Source organism: Corvus cornix, chromosome 1A (genome assembly GCF_000738735.6).
Source record: "Corvus cornix cornix isolate S_Up_H32 chromosome 1A, ASM73873v5, whole genome shotgun sequence".
NCBI classification, from domain to species: domain Eukaryota; kingdom Metazoa; phylum Chordata; class Aves; order Passeriformes; family Corvidae; genus Corvus; species Corvus cornix.
This window is the reverse complement of record NC_047057.1, coordinates 35,472,062-35,494,471: the sequence shown is the minus strand read 5'-3', so window position 1 is coordinate 35,494,471 and position 22,410 is coordinate 35,472,062. Positions and strand designations below refer to the sequence as shown.

Here is a 22,410-nt window from a genome sequence, read left to right as displayed (position 1 = left end):
TGGGTTTATTAAGACTTTTAGGGCATTGTTTCCTAACCTTGGTACCATTTTTTGCAGCTCTTATCTCGGTTTGTATTAACGTGCCATCACAGAATTGTTCTAGGGTGGATCCCTCCAGTGCTGTACATAGAGCTTTAATCAGCTCCACACTTCTATTCATCATTCCCTTATTGATAACTCCAAACACTCCAGTCCTTGTCATTACTGGTCACATATTGAACTGTCTGCCTGCTAAGACTCTTGGGCCTTTTCCAGCGCAAAAGGCAAATCCAGTGAAAACATCATAAGGATGGACTCTCCATCTTTGGAGATACTCTAAAGCTGTCTGGATGTGGTCCCGAGCAACGGGCTCCAGGTGCCCCTGCCTGAGCAGGTGGTTGGAACAAGACAGCCTCAAAGGTCCCTTTCAACCTCAACCACTCTGTGATTTTGTAACTATGTGCACACTGTTTAGTTGTTTCATATTTTCTGATACCAAACTTTTTACAGTAAAACGTGATAAAATATATGTTGCACTTAGCATCTTCTAATTAAAATATAAAAATGAAAGGAGAGTTAGGGGACACTCCCAAATACCCTGAAGTCAGAGACAAAATCCTCTTTGCTGTAACCCTGAAATTAGTTCAGTTGGTTATAGCATGGTGCTAATAATGCCAAGGTCTTGGGTTCAATCCCCACATGGGCCATGGTCACCCAGTGACTGGCAGAGCTGCAAATGATCTTTAGAGGACGCTTCCTTCCCATATTGCAGAGGACCCGCAGAAATTATTAGTATCAAAATGTGTTAGTAATACTGGCAAAGTATTATCTGAATCTTAATCAAAAGATTACAGAAAAATCATGTTCAAACAAAAGAGGTCAAATCTTTTGGTCTTTCAGGAGTATATTCTTCCCTTGTATTTGCTGTGTTCTCATAACATATAATGGGAGTTCTGTAAGCACAGTCCAGTAGAAGAAGGACATATCACTAAGCTGCCAGTGATATTGTTTTAACAGCTTTTGAAACATATCACCAGGAAGCAGATGTGGCTCGTACTAAGCAAGTACTGGGGTTAATATTTCAAAACCTTCACAGTTTCTTCAGTTGAAAGTGAGCATAATAAAAGAAGTCTATCATTTTTATCATATTTGCTTTACTTTTAATGGCACAGATCAAAGACTGACAGTACGAAGTAACATGCGTTACACACTGACACACCTTCCATTGCACATGAACACAAATGTGGCTTATTAGTTTTAATGATATACTCACTTGAGTTCTGGAAAATTTTCAGATGTTATCAAACTTTGTAGGGCATGATTTCCTGTTAATTTTAAATGAGTTAAACCATGTAGCCCAGTCACAGGAAAAGACGACAAAAGGTTGGATGACACATCCCTGCGTAACAGCAAATAAAAATCAGCTTACAGTTTTCATTTTTTTTTCAGCACTAGAAGTGTCACATTGAAAAAACAGGTTAAAGTTTTCTAACTCAATAAAAAATGCCTGTATTAAACAGAGGCCCAGTGAACGCAGCAAAGCTGCAGCACTGCTCAGGAGTACTCACCTTTATGTCTAGCAGAAAGCTAACAGTAACATCTAGCAGTTGGTTGGGACTCTGTTCCCAGATTTTGACTCCATTCATACTGCCAGTTTTGAGACCAGCAAGTGAATTTAAAATCTTCTCACTTGACTGTTTGAACTCAAAGGAGCCAGAACAGCTTCCCACAATTTAAAAGGTTTAGTGGGATGCTACAGGGCATGGCTGCCCTGAAAGCTCCCCAAAGAGCAGGTCAGGTGTATGGGGAAGATGTGCGTTTCAGGAAAGGACAGGTCTGGGCTGGAGCAGAGGGAGATGACATTTCCAAGCTGAGGTTTGTCTGAGTGGCTGAGGGAAGACAGAGCAGATGAACACAGATACATAACTTGAGGAAAGTAAAACAGGTGAATGAAAAAGTGGTAAGTGATCAAGGAGATATTGCAAAGCTGTGAAAGAAGGGGAGTCCAGAGGTACTGTTTTCTACTTTGCGCTCTCTCACTCTCTCGCTCTCTCTCCCATTTATTCAATGAGTCTTTTCAGTCCTCCTCAAAATTATCTACTCTGCAATATCCTAGATGGTCAACAGTCAAGGAGAAAGAAGTGGAGTCTGATGCAGTTGAAACGCTTTTACGTCCGAGGCTGAACAGCAAAGTCTGGACTATATACTGAAATCTAAGGCCTAGGCATAAAATAAGGTATGTTGATGGACTGGGCTTCTACCTATCTGATTTAGTGTGTGTCTTGCACACAGCACCATTAAACACCAAAGGTGAAATTCAGGTCCTGGTGCAATGGTAAAAATGATTGAGTCAGACCAAGGTTAGAGACTAGCATTTCAGGAAACACTGGTACACCGTGTTACTGTCTGTGTGTTTGAGGGCTTTTTTCTTTAACCCTCTCTGACTGTCATATGTTATTGTCCAAAGCTACAATTTACTGCTCACCTCACAAGGTAGGTAAGCTCTCAGGAGGGCCCCAAAAGGGATATTATAGACAAAATTGTCTGTGTGGACATTTGTCAGTGCACCATTCAGAAAGCTTTGCACATCAACAGAAATGAATACCTCTCCAAATTTAGGCTTTTTAGCAGCTACCAAATTATCTGAGAGCAAATGCCCAGTATCATATCTTTGTGACAACCATACAGCACAATGACTTCAGAGGAATTTCTTTTCACATCTTCCCCATACAGCCAATGCCTCAGGGATTCATATTAAAAAAGCATTAAGTGACAGTTGGAAGAAAGAAAAAAATTAAGCACTGAGAAGTGCTTGTGAACAAGGCCTGCAAAAATGTCTGCTGATGTTTTGACCACTAACTGCTCTGGCTGCACTAACTAAAGAAGGAAAACTATTTCATCAAATGAGGAACAATGAAATAAAGATGCATTCTGGAAAAAGTTATTTGATTTTTAATCCAATTCCTGAGGCCTGAAACACAACTAACAGGAAATATTTCCCACTGCTAAAACAGACTAAACTGCTAACAAATTGAATAAAAAGAGGCAGATGCACTGATAATCTTCATGGACCCCAAATCATTACACAGTGTTGGATGCAGCTTTGCTGTAATACCTACATGAATTGGGGAAGTACAAGAAAGCAGACATTTAGATATGGATTCAAGAGACCAGATGATTAGAACAGAGAAACCCTTCATTTCTGCTGGGGCACCCAAGTTACTAGATTTTTGTATACTCTTGCAAGAAAAACAGAAAAATTTGAATGTATAAGATATACAAATACTTACAGTTTGATCAGAGATGGTAAAGAGGAGAAGGCATTGGGGTGAATAATTTTAATTTTGTTCCAAGCTAAATCCCTACAAGAAAAGTGAGTAGAAAATTACATACCCACTGAGTGAATATGGAAGTTTTCAAACACTTGATTAGGAGGCCTAAATATAAAAAAGGTATTAATTACATGCCAATATTTTCAATAAGCTCCTGCATACCTCACAGTGCAAAGTATTTTTTCCATTTTTTAATTGTTAGTCAGTTGTGGTGCTATTAAACTGACAACTTAAAATGTCTTAATGCTCACCACAGCCCAAGGCTTTTCAATCTCCTTCACTGCCTCTTAAGACAGCAGAAAGAAGGGTGGGTTATACGGACTAAGTCTTCTAAAATGTTCTCATGTGACTAAGAACACCAAAACCATGGTCAATAGGCTTAACTTCCTAATCTCAATTTTCACCGCCCCTGAAAAGTCAAAAAGACTGAGAGCAACTCTTAAAAAAATGTATGGGTTCAATTCTGCAAAAAGTTACAACCATGAGTAATTTCTTGACAAAATTACTCCTCTAGCACATGTGTCTGTGTGAAAACTGGAAACCTGCACGTGACTGGACTCTATGTCTTAAGATGCTGTTCTCTGTAAAAAGATTTCCCACTCCCTAGAGCTGATTATAACGTGAACCTGCCAACAGATACCAGCTCTGGCTCAGTAACTTTCTCCACCTCCATTAGAAACATTTAGAAGTAACAGTTTTTATGGCTATAAGCTTACATATTTTAATTCGTTGCTGCAGATGCTAAACTTCACAATGTTTGCTCTCCTTTCACAGTTATAAACTCAGGCAAAAGATCATAGCAAGAAAAAACTGAAATAAGGATCCTTTGGGGTACATCACGAGCAGACATTGTATACCCCATATTTTTGAGAACCTGTGTGAACGTCTGCTAGGGGGTACTCACAGAGACCGAAGAGCAGCCAGCTGCCGAAACGTGTCTGCTTTGATTTCAGCGATTTCATTGTGATGCAAGTCACTGAAACAGCAATAAGAATCTCCTCAGTTTCAAAGATACTTGGAGGGCACTTTGAGGTGTTTTAGATTGTGTTCATGATCCACTTCAGTAAAGTGTATCTGGGGTATGTCAAATCAGCCAGCAATAACCAAGTTAATTATACTCAAACACACATAGATGCTTCTTTTTAAGCTTCTTTGGGTGGTTTGACACTTACATTTTCTGGAGTTTTTTACATGCAGTAAAACAGGGTAAATCTTCCAGCAGGTTATAAGACAGATCCCTGAATTATACGAGAAACAAACAGATTAACATCAAAGGCATGTTAAAAGAAAAATAGCTTTCATTGTGTACTTTCATGGTCAATTAAAAATAATTTGTTTTTATCCACAGTCACAGAAGAATAGAAGTGTACAAACTCACTTATGTCTCATCTGTCACATTTTGATTTCTAACTGAAGAGGAGAGAGGAGGTGAAAAGGCAAGATACATTAACTCCATATCCACATTTGCAAATTCCTTGCATTGTCTGAAGATTTCCTGCCTGAATTGTAGAGCTCTGCTGAGTGTTTTACAGTAATGATATTGGCCATCTGGATTTATATCACAGACTTCATATTTATAATGTTTACATTTTGATAAATATTTAAACCATTGAAAATAATCTACTAAGCATATATACTCATATTTTTTCAAAGATCCTGTATTTTTCTGGTAAGAATCACAATCAGCTTCCCACTACACATTTAATTAAGCAGTATTGCCTCTGATCCTTAGACTGCTACATCTTAGAACTGAGGGAAATGGTCGAAAAAATATTGGAACTAACTTTGAAATCAATCACTACATGGGGGCAAAAAAAACCTTAAAAAGACTTGAGCCAAAACACAACAAATTACAGAATAACTGAAACATCTGGACTGATTTATAGTATAATATAACTAATCAAAACCAAGCTCAGGCAATTTGCAGAAACTGAAGGGGAAAAAAAAAATGAACCAAACACCAGCCCCCACCACCCAAGAGTCTCATCCAATATATATATATATGTGTATGTGTGTGTGTGTGTGTGTGTTGCTCAGGGAAACCTAAATGGGAAATTTGCTTGTGAAAAGAATAGAGAAAAAAAGCTTATGCCTAGAATTAGAAAAAATGTCCTTTTTCACAGTTATCCAGTACTATCACATGAAAGAGTAATCACTTTTCACTTCTGAAATTCTTCTCACTTCTCCAATTCTCTAAAACTGGTTCATAACCACCTATTTAATTCCTTGGTAAAACTGTATTTTCACTGTTATTGTTCCAACAAGGGCATTTGGACTATTTTATATATGATTTGTGGAAGGAGCGCAAGTAATGACTGTGTGTGTCTTTAAGGTATTCTACTCTGATTTTACTCTGTGCAAAGGCAAACATCAACATGGTTCTGTTTTGGGAGGTTTTTTGTGTACAAAAAAAGGAGCACTGTGGTCCAAATCAGACATTACAGAGGAGGATTCAAGTGAGGTAGAAGCTTTCAGGCCAAGGTAAAGGATGTTTTGTATGTCTGGCAGACAGTGGCTATTCTGTCATCCACAGGTTTATCACTTAGGTCTTCTTAAAAATATGTTACCAGCTTGAATGTTGTACATACTGACACTCCCTCCTCACACACCGAAAAAAACCCTGAACTTGAGAGCAATCTCCCCTCAGTTTCTGTCAGAGTGCCAGGAAATATTTTACTTGTTTATTTTTAAGGTCTTTTTTCCCCACTTTCTTAATACATGAGGCTCTTGGCAGCAGCAGAGGGCATGTGGTTTTGTTTCCTGTGTTGAGGTGCATTCCCAGCTGTGCTGAGGGCAGTCTTTGGAGGACTGCTGGGACAGTGTTCTCACACACACCTTTACTGCAGGTGTGCACACATCCAGGAAGCCTCTGTGTACATTAATCCACACTTGGAAGTGTTGGTGGCTGGGTAGGATGCACACATTGCCTTTCAAAGCAGTGTTTGCACTTGTTGTGTTTGAGAGTGCATCTGAGCCAGGGACCCCCTGCAAGGTCTCAGTCTCCAAGCAACTCGTGGGTTCAGTGCACCATTATCCTCCATGGCACAGCCAAAACTGATGTGCAAACCGAAATGGGACTTGGCAGGCTTGTTCCAATCTGGCAGCAATGGGGAAAGAGCAGCCCCTGAGTACTTGAAATTGCTGATAAATCAGTTCCCTGATCTTTTAAGAATCAGCTGTAATAATATAGGGTAATACTCAAAAATAAAAAATGTGAATTTCCAATGTACAGTCCTACTCTACTATGAACTCTCTAAGTTATTAATTGCTATATTATTTGTTTGTCCTCTGTTTTGAGGTTATTTATTGTTTTTGAATGATACAGGACATACTTAAACTTAATTCTGTGGGTAGACTTTCTTCTGGCAGCAGACTCTGTGTTTTATCACTCTGGAAATGATTATATTGAGTCCATCAACTAAAACTTAATTTTTTCTGGAAATGTTCTTGACATTCACTCTGGTATTCAAATAATGCATTATAATTAGTGCTATTTCAATGTTGGCCAGAGAATTAATACCAAATACATTCCTAGTGATGTAATACATAGAGGAAAGTGCTCTTGGCTCATTCTCAAAGAAGTGGACACAATGATTACTTTCCTTAGTGATTAAGCAAACTCCAAGGAAATTTCCAAGTTAAAATAATATTGTATATTTATCATATCAAATATGCCCAACTATGTCAAGGAATAGTTTATTAAAATTTCAGTCAGCTACTTATGTCTGGTTGGGAAAGAAACTAAAAGAGGAGCATAACTCATAACTGCAGTCCTTAGTTATATTTTCTATTCACTTCAATGAATTATTTGCCTTAGTGAGAAAAAAATTCCCAAAGTACTGTATGAGAGACAGAATGCATGAAAATAAGGTAGTTCTGTGTTTTTTCAAACAAAATCAAGAACCTTTTTATCCTTTCCTAAAAATACTCTAAGTAATCATCTTTCTCAACAATGTATGGGAAATCCTGATTGCTAGTGGGTTGTAAAGTTTTTAAATAACGCAGCGGCCAGCTCCCTGAGCTGAATTCCTAGGAAGTAATGTGATACACAGAAATAGCAGTAATCAGGTAATTTTGAAATCATAATAGTTTCATTTGTCTATTAATCTATTGCATTAATGTCATGTTAATAATCTTACTGAAACGTACAGCACTTGGAGATTAGGTAACTGGTCACAAGCTGATTTGGGGAGAGAGGTGATCTGTGCTCCTGTGAGTGTCCTGTTGAAAGAATTTATGAAAAAAAAGAACTTTTTAAAGATTGAAAAACAAAAAAAATTTTTAGGACTTTTTTTACAATAAGTAAGCATAGAAGGAAATAAAACAAATCAAAAATACATCTCTAGCACTTACAAACTCTCCAGACTTGTAGTCCCTGTCAGATCAGGAAACTCTGTTAACTGTGAAGCACCATTTAAGGTCCTAGAATTAAAAAAAAAAAAAAATTCAATAAAATTATGGTGATGGATGTGTGGGACAACTCTAATATTGCAATATAAAAAGACAACTAAAATAAAAAAGTAAACACATACAGAGTTCTTAGTTCTGGTAAGTGTTGAAAAGCAGATTTTCCAACGAGCTGGATAGGGTTATCATAAAAATGTCTGAAAAAAGAGGAAAAAAAACCATTTAATGAAAAATATTTTAAAAGATTCTAAATATATTATATTGTTATACTATAAACAAATGAGTAAACTCTCTGTGATGAATCACAGACTCTGCCCCTCTGGTTGTAGCAGAGGTGAACTTCTGGGCTTTTCTCATCCTCTAATCTATATTCACCAGCCACATTTCACATTTTGAATATTCAAGTAGTCACTGTCTTCCTGTTTTAAAGCCAGAAGCTAGTCAACAAAATATTCCCTCTTCCTCACAGGTTTGCAAAGATAGAAATTCACATATGCAGAATTTTCCTATGATCTGAGACAAATTTAAGGATAGCACATGAAGAAGTCACTACTTCCCCTATTAGGAAGAGGTTCCTTTGCCCTTTTGAAGTCATGCTGCTTTTGCTCATAGAATATTACTCGAGATGAGTCATTATTTTTCTCACACTTATTTTGCAATTTCTTAATTTGAAGTTGTCCATTAAGTGCATTTTCATGTAAGATGATTGGAATTCAGTCCAGAGTCCACCAAGAGCAATTTTTACCAGCTTTTACATGGCCAGTAATGCTAAGAGATTTAGAAGAAACCATTTGAATAAAAGGTCAGAGCCAGAGACCACTACTTGTTTCCCTTAAACAGGGCACACGAACTGCCATTCTTTCCATGAAGCTGGAAAGATATGAGCTTGTAGGCTTGCATGGTGCTACAAAGTGTACTCACAAGAGAAGCTATTTGACAATTAGCTGCAAATATGATACTTAGTTCCATGTTCTCTAATACAAAGAGTCATTGAAAATATTCTTATCACTTACATTGTAATAAGTGATGGATTACCCACAAAAGCACGCTCAGGTATTGACTTGATGTTATTGCTATGAAATCCCCTACAAAAGAAAAAATTGATCATATGGTAAGGAAAAAAAAAAGAGAAGAAGAAAAGCAGCAAAATTGCTGAAATTCTGCACTTTTCTAAATGAACAAAACCATTCAGATGAAGCAAATTTCAAAATGGCATTTTAAAATTCAGAGTATATGCATGTATGTATATAGATATAATGTAAATATACACATGTACATGAGCTAACAACATTAATAGTTAGATATTAATAATTAAGTAGCTAACAATATATTTCCCCCTGTGCTTGTTAAACTGCAACTACTTCTTTTGCTGGATGGCACAAGTTTATCAAGTAAATTATTTATACACCATATTGTAATGTTGATCCCTGCACAAGCACCTTCTTGTTGAGATATTTTAAATGCGGACACAAACAAAATGTAGTTTGCTTGCTGGATAGGAAGCCAAATCTTTGTCTCATCATTAATTACTGGATTTCAATCATATGAGTAATTCTCCACTGTGAAAAACAAAAGGAACAACTAAGATTTCAAAAGAACAATGACGATTTGTGTGGGAAACTCCCATTAGTTCAGTCGGGTATGAAGAATGCTTCCCAGCTTAAATTTATGCATTACTAAGCCTCCAATTGTTCACTGATGCAAGCACGCTTGGCCATTACTTGAACAGGTCCCACATTATTGGTTTTACTTGTTTAGGCATTGAGCTACAGAGCAAGGCTTTACATCCTTACTTGCTTTGCATGCAGTAACAAGATGTAGATGCAGACTCTAAGCAGTAACAGCATCTCATGTAGAACCAGCAAACTGACTGGTTCTGAATGGGATTCCTTGCAAGGCAGAAAAACAAGGAAATGCCATGACTAGCTCAGAGAGCAGTATCTGCTACTATCTGTGGACAAAAAGGTCGCAGTTTGTGTTTTCAGCCCAGGCAGAAACTCTGAGAGAGACATGAGGTCCCACCCAGAAACACCCTTACTAAGGTGACCCTGCAATGAGCTGAGCCTCTGTGGGGCTGGGCTCCCATGTGGATCTGTGGAAGACATCCCATCCTTACAAGATCAGCTCCCAGGGCCCACACAAAGCACGGAACCACATGGTTTCATGATCTGTGCTGGATTTGGGATGTCAGGTTGCAATTTCAGCCCCCAAATGTTTCTTGCACATAGGAGCGTGGGTGGAACAGTTTGATCCTTGGAGGTGAAATCCTGTGGGGGCCAGCATGCAACCTCAGGCACATCAGGCACTTTGCTGGACCAAGCGCATTTGCCGCAAACTGAGTTATCCATTTGTGGCTACTGACTCCAGAGGTCATCGAAAAGGCAATCCCTTGAGGTCACTGGATTTCACATCAATTACTTTATGGCATAAACAGCAGTTGAGAACGTTTGGGCTGAGAGACTCACAGTCCCTCTGCCGCTTCCAGAGCTGCATTCTGGCAACACTGGAGGTGCTGAGCAGGAGTCCACAGTGGCCAGGGGTCCCTGCTCTGGAAAAAATCTCAGGTAGCTACTTAAAATTGGTTTTTACATCAGTTTGTGATGTAGCAGGAGTACAACCGTGTCCAACTAGTATGTGATTACTTATTTTTGTCAAAAATCTATGCTGATAGTACCACTAACTTGGTAAATTAGTCAAATGGAAAGAATTCTGAAAACATGCACTGATGTATACATTATGTGTATGATGTATAAATATGATTTAATTACTTTTTATTTTTAATAACTCAACTGTTTTTCAAAATAAATTTGATTAATTTCATTTAATTGTTGATTTTCTTAATGCACACTATACCTGCGCATACAAAAGTGTTTTATTCACAACATTACAAAGAAGTGACTATACATATTGAAAAGAAATTGCTTTAATTTAATGGAAATGAGGGAGGGAAGTTAGTAAAATTTAATTAAACCTGACGGACTGGTTTAATAAGGATGCCATGCCTTCTTAGCTAGAAGACTATTGGATTGTTTGCAAAATCTAACTGTTATGTTTGGCACTAAAAGTGAATTAATTGTGTTTATTATTTATTGAATTCCAAAGAGGAAGTGCCTGGAAAAAACCTGCTGCACAAGGCAGTATAAAAATAAAAGTTGTCAGAACTTGAATGGTCTAAGTTGAACATTGAAAATTATTTTTTATGTATGTTGGCATGTTTATTAGTTTTTCCTAGGATATCAGTTTTTAAGGATTGCTGATAAAATCACCAGCATTAAAAAAAAAATCACATACTAGACAAAACATCCTTCTTCCTAATATGAGCTCTGTACTTACAGTTCTTTTAGGTTTGTTAGTGTCCTGATAGCAGTGGGGAACTCGTCCAGACCGTTGTAATTTAAATCTCTGCGTAAAAATAAATTTTATTATTTCGGTTATGCACTGCATAACAGATAACATAGCATTGTTGGCATTTGTAATGAACTATCATCTTCTGTGCATTGAGTAAATACATACAGCAAAAAGACAGGAAATCCTCAAAAGCGTATGGATATTTTCCAAAAACCTTTATTTTAGAGCACATTATCATTCCTGTTTTTTATCAGCATTCTATTTTTAGTCACATTTTAGCTATTCTGTAATAAAGACAATGTACGTGAATTCAAGTACTACTAAGGGATTTTCTGTTTTATAAATTGCCCAAACTTTTCATTACATTAAAGTATTAATAGGGAAAAAGTCTTTCAAAAGAATATTCAATTACTTTGGTGAGCTGTGCTTTACATGCCTAATACATCTCTCTATAAAGATTTCTAACTGAATTGTTAAGACTTGTCAATAGTCAAGAGAATACTTCTAACCACACGAATTGTAAAAAGGTAGTGACCTCTGCTTTAACAAGTGCTCATCCTGCAGCAGAAATTAGATTTTATTCTGGTAGGCTGAATGGATTATAATCCTACTTCTGCCCTCAGCATGACATGTGTATCCTTTAGCATTTAGGAGATGGCTGAAACTAAAACTGAGGTATGCCAGTTTACTGTGGTGCTCTCTGGCAATGCTTTGTGAGGAAAACAGTCTGAAAAACTGGTGCAAAAGTCTTTTTAAACAGGCAAAACCCAAGCCACAGTTTACAATAGATTGAAATTGAAATAGTATCAGGCTGAAGTAATGCAGGCAGGAAACTGCTGTCTGAACTCAACAAGGCTTTCCTTCCTGCTTGTAAATCTCTCCTGCTTATTGACAAGAAGAGATTACAGGCATGTACGGTTTGGTTTTGCCCTCCAGTGATATGTGATTTCCAGACCTACGCCTCAATGCAAACAAATGATCTTAAAGCTGGCGTCCGTCATTTACACCAAGATCTCTTCAGATTATCTTGAGACTATCTGGGAACTGGTCTATACATTATGCAATTACTGTGCTTGAGGCAAGTGCTACACTGTCCTGTTGCAGGGAAATGGCTGCACCTACATTCATTCCCAGGTTTGTGACTGTCCTCTGTATTTTCATCTTGCTCATGCCAGGTGGCTGGGACTGGGCTTGCAATTATTTATTCCATTGTTCTGTTTTTCCCCATTTGTGACCAAGTGCCATGTGAATATCACTTAAATAAACAAACCAAACCATTAAATTTTCCTTCTTCCTTTCCTGTCCCCCTTTCCGGTGCTACACTAAGGGACTTCCCCTCAACTCACAGACTGCTAAAAGTCCAAACTGTAAAATTGCAATTCAGTGGCAAGGGATCAATGCAATCAAAACTGGGGATAAAAAAACCCAAGAAGCCCAAACCTTCTTGCTTCCTGATCTTAATAAAAGATGAAAGTGCTCAGTACACAGGTTTGTGGATGAGAAAGCAAATAGTCACTTTTAGACTAGCAATATCCATGTCTGAAACTATTTTTTTCTCATAACTGGGTTTTTAACCTCTGTCCTGGTTGGGTAAAACATCCAAAATCTCTAGAAATGATGCAGCTGACTGCAGCAGGTGCTGGGGGAAGCACACGCAAAGTTTTACTGTCCCTGTAGCATTTCTGGGGTCTGTGGGTGACTCTAGCAGACAACATCTGTATTTGACTAACTCTAGCAAAATACTTTCTGCTAACCATCAACACTGCGTTCCTGTTCGGCATTTTATGGAGAATATTTTTTGCTAGAAAACTCAAGAAATTCTGAATTGGTCTAAAAAGAATTACAGCAAAAACTTGAGGAAGTTTCAGTCTTTACCAGCGCTATTCTTTATCAGAGCTCTCTAAAGACAAAAACTTGTATACAACTGAAACATTTCTCTTCTCTCACTTGTAAAGCACATGCATAATTTGACTACCTAGAACTTTTGCTTTTTCCAGGTATAAAAAAATAAACCCATCTAATTTTATAACTCTCCTCTATGATAAGAGTTTCTTAACGTTAAAGCTTTTCACTGTGACAATTTCCCAATCTCGCTATTTGCTTTATTGATTGAACAAGACAAATAGTACTAAACTAGGCAATCGTAAGTTCATGAATAGTCACTTCTTTTTCAATGCTCAACACAGTTGAAAACTGTCTTTCAAACAATTTATCAATTAACAATGCTTATTAAAAAGGCAAACTAATTTTATAGTCAAAAATAGGATTTAGTACATAGAGTCATTGTGAACTATCACTTAGATCCTGTAGCGATTAGGCAAGCCAAACCCTGCATTTGGCTTTTGGGCTATTTTTATTCTTTCAGAATATTAATGAAAACACTCTAAAAAAGAAGAAACAAATAAGAGGTCAACTCACAATGTCTCTAGGCTGTGGAGCCCATCAAAGCATTTCTTTCCCAGGGAATAGATTCTATTGTTATGGAGATGTCTGCAGGGGAACATTAAGTACGCAGTCAGGAAAGCACACTGCACAAAGTGGACTAAAGCAAAACATTTTGATGGTTAAATCAAAAGAAACTTATTTTCAGGCATGCATTGATTATATGCAATCATGCTTTTGCAAGAGCATGTATAGAAGGCACCTCTACCACCCTCCACCCTTTCTCCCAATACCTCTCCACCCTTCGATTTGGTTTCACAGAGGGGATCTGTTTTAAAACCACCTAGATAGTTCAAAAGTGTTATACCCTGGAGTTCCAGGCTGGGGTTTGCATAATGAGTAGACATATTCAATGATAGCTAATTAGTTAATTAACATGTCTTAAAAACCATGTGTGGGGTGTGAGGTGTATATTTGGAAGATGTATATTTAGGGGGTGTTAAGGGTATGGCCCAAAAGAGCAGCCATAGAGGAGGTGGATAACACAGCAGACAGGTAAGGAGCATTAGGTGTGCAGAATGCAAAAAGACAAAAAGCCGTAACACAAAAAGTTGTAGCTTCCCCATGATGAGTAAACTAAGTGATCTTAGAAGCACTGTAACTTGCCTTTCTTTGAAATTATAAAAATTAGTAATGGCTTCCTAAAATATTTAGCAATTGAAAGTAATTTTATATATTTTAACCAATTCTGCCCCCTCACTCCCCACGACTCTGAATTCTGCCCGTTTTTGTCTTTTAGACTGACATGGAAAAAACACTCTGAGTAAAGCTCATTAATGTGAGTAGATTCAACTTGTAGCCACTTCAGGTCATTTAATTTAAAAAGTATGCCTTCTTCCCAGATTTTTCCTTTTATTTTGTCCTCAAAATCCTACACCTATAGTGGAGGGAAACCAAGGGAGTAGCTTTAAGAGAAAAGAAAGGCTGTGAATGAGTGGCTGCCAGGCCCCTTAAATATTTCATTCTACTCTGAAAATATTGTTAAAGATCAGAGGCTCTCTGACTGCTCTGCAGAACCTACAGAAATCGAGTCTACCTGTCCAGCAAAGGCAGGGATTCTGACAGCAAAATGAAAATGTTCTGTGGGGTTTTCCTTCCCTAGGAAGAAACCTAATCAACTCTATTTTTAATGATTACTCTGACCTTTAATGCTTTAGTTAGTATGAAGAGTGCATTTTCAAATTCCATTTGGATCTTTAATTATAAAGATTTTAACCTGCTCCAATTGACCATGCACTTTTGCACTGTGTTGAAAATTTGCCAGACTGTATAGAGCAGCAACCCAGTGAAAGTGGAACCACACACAAAGATTTTGATGAGCCAAAAAGATCAGATGTTGCAGGTCATGAGGAATGATTCAATTATTAATCACTATAAAGCCCAGAAGATTAGAAATAAGCAAGGCAGACCTCAAATAAAGAAACCTAACTGAGCAGAAGCAAGCATGGCATGAAAGGAAATTATTTTCTCCTGCATTTCTTAACTGTCCTCTTACCACTGCATTTCTGGTGGGGATCTAGAGAACAATGTTCAAGACAGCCTTTGTCTTTTCCATTGTTGACATAAGCCTAGAAGGTCAATCAAATGACAAGTCCATCCATTCTTTAACTTGAATGGGTTGATACTTAATGTAAAGAGAAGGCAAAGGTTTTGCAGCACAAGTCAGCTGTTAACCCCCATTTTTGGGGCCCCATGTAAGCAAAGACAGTGACTATAACTGTCAATAAAGAACCCTGATGTGTGCCTGGTTCAGTGCTTACACTAGGGCTAGAGTATGCTAAAACATGTTAAGTGTCTTACATAAGACTATGGTTTCTGACAGCCTGTAAACCTCAAATATATAATTCTCTCTTTAATAATGCTAACATTTTCCAAAGCATCCTGAAGTTACTTCTCCAGCCAGTCTAGATTTTTTCCACTTGGTACATTCCCAGAAGATAAAAAGCTGAAACCATGTGCTTCATAGTATACCTTCCAGATTTTGGTGCCAGCTGTGCATGTTTCAGTTAGTTGAACCGGTATGCAAACATAACCAAATACAAAACTACATAGACTTTCTATGAAGGGAAATGCATATTTTTTCTACTGGATGGCATTCTTTCCACGTCCCCCAGAAAGATTTCCGTTCATTTCCTGTTTCTAATCTTCCCTCATTCAATCTTAGAGAGCACACAATTCATCCCTTCCTATTTGTTTTGCTGACCAGATAAGGTGATTTTTTAATTCCCTTGAATATTTTTTTATTAAGATGGAAAATTTTGAGCTAGATCAAAACAAGTGGTTTAGCAAATGTTAGTCAAACTGTAGGAAGGTGCAATAAAATCTGTTTCTCCAAGAGGCCAAGCCCTGCAAAAACACATTGTGTTTAAAAAGCAATCAATAAAACTTACAGAACTACCAAACTGGAGAGGTTTCCAAAAGCATAGTCTGGTATGTAATGAATTTTATTCAGTGCCAATGTCATTGCCTGAAGTGCTGGTAAACTCCTAAAAGCTTGGACAGGAATTTCTGTCAAGGAATTATCGTCTAGCCACAGGTGTCTAAGGGAGACCAAGCCATTGAAGCAGTTGGGGGGTACATAGTTGATGTGGTTGGCATCCAGACGTCTAGGAGAAAAAGAAACAGAGAAAACTGACTTCAAGAAAAGAACAGCAGCTTTGCACAATGGCTATCAGAAGTTATCACCATAAACATAACCCCAAAGGATGGACATGGGTTGCCACTTCCAGTTTTCATTTCCTGGAGATTCTACATTTCCATCTTGCTTGCAGCCTCACCACTGAGATCTTGAATCATGTTTACATGTCTGCTTTTCAGCTGGGTCTGCACAGACACCTCTCCTTTGGGGCCATCAACTCACAGAGAGCACACACTGATAATTTTTGAGCAGTCTCTCTAAACACTGGGTATGACTTTGTTTCCCTTCCCAACTGTTTGAATGTATGGAACAAAAAAGTGCAAGAAACTCATCCAGAGATTCTCTTTCAGAACCTATAAATCACTGAGCTGCAAGATAATTTGGATTTCTATATGCTAAACACCCATTCCAAGACCCATAAATAGAACTCACTTCTGAGTCTCTGGAAGTTCCTGCTTTACCTTTTCGTAAATATTACAGAGTTACAGAATCACAGAATAAGCTGTGTTGGAAGGGACCCACAAGGATCATTGAGTCCTGCTCCTGGCCCTGCACAGGACTGCTCCCAAGAGTGACTCCATGTGCCCGAGAGCACTGTCCAAACGCTTCTTGAACTTGGTCAGGCTTGCTGCAGTGAACACTTCACTGGGGAGCCCGTTCCAGCGCAAATATTGTTTATTCTAATGATTCTAATGAGAACTGAAGTTCACATTTTTTAGTAGTGGAACATAATGTTTTTTACATTAGAGATTAGTGTTGCCAATGTGATTTATTTGTGTTGAGAAAGAAGTTACTGAATGCACTTTAGCTGCTGCAGAGCCAACAGAGGGAGCTCAACTGCACGCTGTACCTTTGCAGAATCTGCAGGTGATGCTTTGTTCTCACACTTGGGTAAGTAAGGATTAAATCTGCTGAAACTTTTTCAGATGTGGTGCTTCAAATATAATGCCATTTATTCACTGGCTTTTGCTTTTGCTGTGTTTTGCTTTTTCATTGTGATTCTTTCAGGGAAAGATTTAAAAGTGCACTTCAGATTTCTGAAACTTCGTGAAATATCCAGTTGGGCATATGGGCCCCGATACACTTTTTCTGCTTTTAATGTGTTGCAGTGACTTGTACCTTTTCCATAACATGAAAGCTGTGCTCTAAAAATTTTCATGAAATGTGTAGAGAGGAATAATTAAGTGAATGCTAAAACAGAAATAAATTTAAATAAATGTTTGAAAACACTACAGAACAAACAGCCGCACCCAGGGTACAAAGAAGTAGTTCTGTACAACCTAAATTTGGTCTGTTTGAGAGAAATGCAATACTCTTTGTGGTGGGCATACTAATCTCTTTATTTAAAGCTGCTTCCTCATTTACAGTCGTGTAAAATGTCAGGTCCATTCTATCTCCTGTTCCACGCTGGCCCTACCTACTGCATGAGAACAAATAATGACTGCTAAGGCTTCGTGCCAGGCTGGCAAATAACTGAGACAAGGTCAGTTGGAACAAATTTATAAGGTTCAGTGTCAAAGCCCTTGTACAATTAAATTTTCAGTATAATAACTGACATGTCAGGCAGCAGAGACAGAGCTTCCAAAATAACTCAATGGTCTGTCAACAAATGGGTAAGGCTGGAAATGTTTAGAAATACTCATGTTGTTCCTCCCCCTTTCCCCAGGCAACAACCATGTTATGCCTGTGTTTTCAAATAAGGTATAATTTTAATGAGTAGATGAGGTTTCTTTGTGTTCAGTCAGAAGTAAATTTCTTCCCTGGGTGATGCTGGTATGTAAACAAAGAAGTTACAGTTGCCTTAGTTTGACAGTTTCACTGATTAAAGAATGGAGGCTTTATTCAAACTACATGTGTTGCAGTACTGCAGTCAACATCTTGTTCAATAGGAAGCCTGCCTGTGCAGCCCTGATGTCCCCACTGACTCCACAGGAGTTACTCACAGGATGCCTGGCTGTGTGGAGAAGCCAACAGTCACTTGTTTGTATGTGACCCTGTGGCTGAAATGGCAGTATTTCTGCTGTCGTCAGTGAGACCAGGAATTTTATGTTACCAATATTTTGTAGCAAATGAAGGGACTGATTTTTTTTTTTAGTAGCTGAAGTTTCCAAATATAAACCCACCACTGGCTATGTAAACAAAACACACAGAACAGAAAGAAAAATAGAACTGTTGTACTGTAAATGAAATTCTAGATAGTTGAATTATTGTTTAAATAAAGCTTGGAAGAAACAAAAAAGCTGCAATGATTTGTGCTTCAGGTTCTGTAACTGGATTACGTATCCTGCAAGTAGTAGTAGAAGTGCACTGCCTCAAGTGCTCTTTTGTTATCTAATCTTTTTTAAATTTCCAAGCACCGTTTTCTCTCTTGCAGATATTAAAAGGTTTCAGTAGTGGTTATATTTCCTGTCATACTGCAGGTAATGCACACTGATGTATAAAACACTGATCAAAATCACCCTTTCCAGCCAATTGTTTTACATCTGTTGATCAAAGTTTTGGCACTTTCAGAACTAAACCCATTAACTCACACACATGACCCTATTTATAACTGAAAATATATATAGATAACATGTGGTGAGTTTGAAAGCTGCTATTATATTCCAGAGAGGGCTAATTTAGGGAAACAGAAATACTTGATCTCTTCTGATAGGCAGCATGTAAATAAAGCAGCCACTATGAAATTCACCATGAGCACACTTAAAATGTCTAAACCTTTCAAAGCAAATGCTTGAGCTGTGTGGACTGTAACCCACTAGAGCTTCCTGTGACACGCTGTGAATACTACGACCATGTGCACAAATCGTGAAAAGATATTGTTAATGTAGAATGAAAACTGGACTCGTTTACTGGTACAGACGAAGGGAGATGTTTGAAAAAGATTTGATTTGCATTTTTTAATCAATTTATTATGAATGGATCTAAGTTTCATGCCAGTAGTAGGTTTCTAAGGGAATATATATGTACTTCCCCCCCCCCCCCCGCCCCTTTTTGGTATCTTCTCTCAAAAACAGCTACAACCTGGGTGTATCTCAAGACCAAGAAATTCCTTAATGTCTTGTTGGAGTGCCTTGCTCATTCATTCAGGTTTAAATCAAATGCTAGATATGGGATCAGGAAGGAGATTTCTCCCAGGTTGTTTTTCCCTCTGAAATAAACAGTTATTACATGGATTGCCTCATCTTGGATGGACGAGGGCCAGAATATGAAAGGTCTGGAGAGGAGGGAAGCCACAAAGATGGATAGAGAAGCCAAGGATAAAATGTTTCTTCTGATGTTGAAAGTAGGACAGGTAAAACCAAAGGACTGTACGTAACAGGTAGGGGAGGCAGAGAAGTGGGAGCACAGGAGGACTGATTTTAGACATGGTGGATTAAAGAAGCTGTGCACTGCTCCCTCTCTTATCACCTTCCTCTTCTCCTGACTCAGCTCTGTCATTCAGGGAGCCTCAGTCAAGTCTCTCCACGAAGTATGGAGCACTGATGGACAGGGGTTGTGGACAGGGCCTGTCTGGGGAGGGCATAAAGGGCAGGAGAGGGTCACTTACAGCCCACCATCTTTGTTAGTGTGTGAGCACACAGACCCTCTTAAAGGTTTGTTCACATAGGGTTAACTGAAGTCTCATTTAAGTAATGGCAAGTGACATCTAAACTAGCTCTGAAAAGTGAATGTAATGAAAATATTGCTGGCTATTGTAAGCCATGTTTTTCAAACCTGGTCTTTTATGCAGGATATCCCCTTCAGTCCACAGGGGAAAACGCTAGGACTATTGTAAAAAGCTTAATTACAACACACCAGCCCAGCAGTTCTCACATCTCACTTTTACAGTATTGATACAAAGAATCCTGTATGGCAACAAGAAGACCAAAAAAGACAAATCACAAGTCACAGTTTAGGAGCATTTGTTTCTGTCCCAGTGCTCTGTTTAACATGAGGAGGTTTCTGCAGCCATGGGAGTTTCAATCTGTAGTGTTTCTCTTCACATCCAGATGTGCTGCTCAGGGGTTTTGTTAAACCTGCATTCAAGATGATGGATGCTAGCCCACTACATACAGACAAGAAGCCAACAGCACTGCTGGGTTTATACAAAGATTGGCTCTGATACTGGGTACTTTCAATCCCCACAACTGGGAAAAAGTGGGGACTAGCTGGAGTTGTTGGGTTCTCCCAGGAGTCTGGCTGCAGACTCACATCATGACCCCACAGCTAGGCAGGCATGTTTGGTGTGTCTGGGAACACTCACAGGTCCTCATCCAACTGGCTCCAAGTGACCTCTCCTAGCCTCCCAAGCAAGGTGTCACCTGCTGGAGACAGTCCCAGGGGCATGTGATTTACCAGATGAACCCCAGGAATACATTTCCCAGTTCAGGGGAATTTGGCATGGGTCAAACGTGTGCCAAGGACTCTGCCAATAGCGCAGCTGGGCGGGCGGCCGTGGCCAGAGCCCGGGAGCGCTCTGAAGCACTGCCTGCTGTGCTCGGCTGGGTGCGATCACCGCAGCGTGTCACTGCATGGCCCCCAGGACCTGACTGGAAATCTGCTGTAAAACACTGCCAAATACTGCCAAATACTGCCAAACACTCCAACAGCAGCTTCTTGGCCTCCCAGATGTGCTGTACGCTCTGGTGGGCTTCAGCCATGCAGAATGATTTCTGGCTAGCAGTTCTGAGGTTGAGAAATTTGTCTGTGTTAGAGATGAGATAAATCCCTCCTCTTTTGAGGTTACTCATAAGACAGGAAAAAGTCAGATGCCTAGTACCTTCTACTGGATGAAAGAAAACATCACCTGGTGGCCTGGAATTGCTAATCTAATACAGTCTCTTTGCACCCCCCTTTGAGAGCAACTGGCTGGTTGAGTTAGGCACATAAAAAAAATAGTAGCAAATGCATTTTAGGGAACCTTGCACCTCTACTTTCCTCCCCTTGGTTATCAATCCAGAAAAATATCTGTGACAGAGAGGGGTGGTCTGATACTGTACTACTGCTTGATGTTTCAGTCACTCTTCTGTTGCCCAGTGCCCTGGGGCTGTAGCAGCTCAGATGGTGAAGGTGTGCAATAGAACAAGGAGACTGCAACAGCGACTTTTGAGACGTCTTTGTGTATGTGTACAGACATCTGCATGGGTACAAACAACCTCAATTTAAAATGTGGGAAACTCCTCCTCTGGGAGTTTGTGGGTACCTGTTGAGGTACCAGCTTTCTTAAGAAGGATAATACCTTCTGTAGCCTTCATTATCATGGGTGTGACATGGAAAACCACAACTAAGGTTCCTGTCTTTTCATGAAAACAATTCTCTGGAGAGAATGTAATTTCATCAAAGTTGTTTGGTCTTTCAACTAAAAATCAGGATTATTAACAGAAGCATCAAATTGGAAAATAATTGTTCAAAGTTAACATTTCTGGGGGAAAAAGAAAAGTGGCTTTTTAATTTCAAGCCTGAACTGGAAGCACTTCAGAACCATGTGCCCTCAAAGTCCCATTCCTTTTTAGGCCAAGCATGGAAACTTCCCTTGAAATGTCAAATATTTGGGGGAGTAGGGGGCCAATGAAAAATCCATTTGCTGACCTGTTCCAGCCAAGCAACTACTGAGAACATCTGAGATGAATTCTAGATAATATTTAGTGTAAAACCTTGTGTCACCATCAGGTGGTCTATAAATACTGAAATATTTTATAAATAAAATTTAAGAAACCTACAAATTATGTTGAAAAATTCTAAAAAATTTCATTGATACTACTTTGCTGTTACTTGTAAAGTCCAATTAATTTGCTTAACTAGATTGAAACTTTGCAAGTTGTTAAGGGAGAAAAGATGGGTTTATTTTTTCCCTCTGTCAACTGTTTAAAGTGCTTTGGAAAATGGGCTATATTGCATTCTCCCCTGTCTTTGCTATTAAAGTAGAAGTTCTTTAAATATCACAGGAATGAGAGCAGGTGATACAGTAAATAATGCTTGCATTTAAATGTCCTTCATGACTGGTTTGACATGGGCAGTGAGACAGATTAAGAATCCAACCTGTTCTTAATTTTGACTACTTCTGTGTGTGACAATGCAGCAGTAAGAGCTGCTTATTAACAATGATGTCTAAACAAGAAAATAAACAGGGAATGAAGTTTCATCTGTACTATTCACTGCAAAGGGTGGTGTTACAATAGTTCCAGTAAAAGAATAGCAGAAGCTTTGCTTTTCCATCTGCAATGCCAATTACCCTTTCCTCCTTTTTTTAGCAATATTTGCAAATGGAGATTTGCAACTTTTCAG

At 38.7% G+C, this 22,410-nt stretch overlaps 1 protein-coding gene across 1 annotated transcript in view; it reads right to left on the bottom strand.

Annotated features, from left to right (window-relative positions):
* Nucleotides 1–22,410, bottom strand: part of LGR5 (leucine rich repeat containing G protein-coupled receptor 5) — a 90,171-nt gene that overhangs the window by 9,986 nt on the left and 57,775 nt on the right. Inside the window, exons 5-15 of the mRNA XM_039571481.1 lie at nt 15,899–16,114; nt 13,485–13,556; nt 11,052–11,120; nt 8,732–8,803; nt 7,844–7,915; nt 7,665–7,733; nt 7,461–7,532; nt 4,484–4,549; nt 4,216–4,287; nt 3,270–3,341; nt 1,253–1,378 (exon numbers count right to left, since the gene is read on the bottom strand). Coding sequence (XP_039427415.1) covers nt 1,253–1,378; nt 3,270–3,341; nt 4,216–4,287; nt 4,484–4,549; nt 7,461–7,532; nt 7,665–7,733; nt 7,844–7,915; nt 8,732–8,803; nt 11,052–11,120; nt 13,485–13,556; nt 15,899–16,114 — 978 coding nt within the window. The remainder of the gene's footprint in view (nt 1–1,252; nt 1,379–3,269; nt 3,342–4,215; nt 4,288–4,483; nt 4,550–7,460; nt 7,533–7,664; nt 7,734–7,843; nt 7,916–8,731; nt 8,804–11,051; nt 11,121–13,484; nt 13,557–15,898; nt 16,115–22,410) is intronic.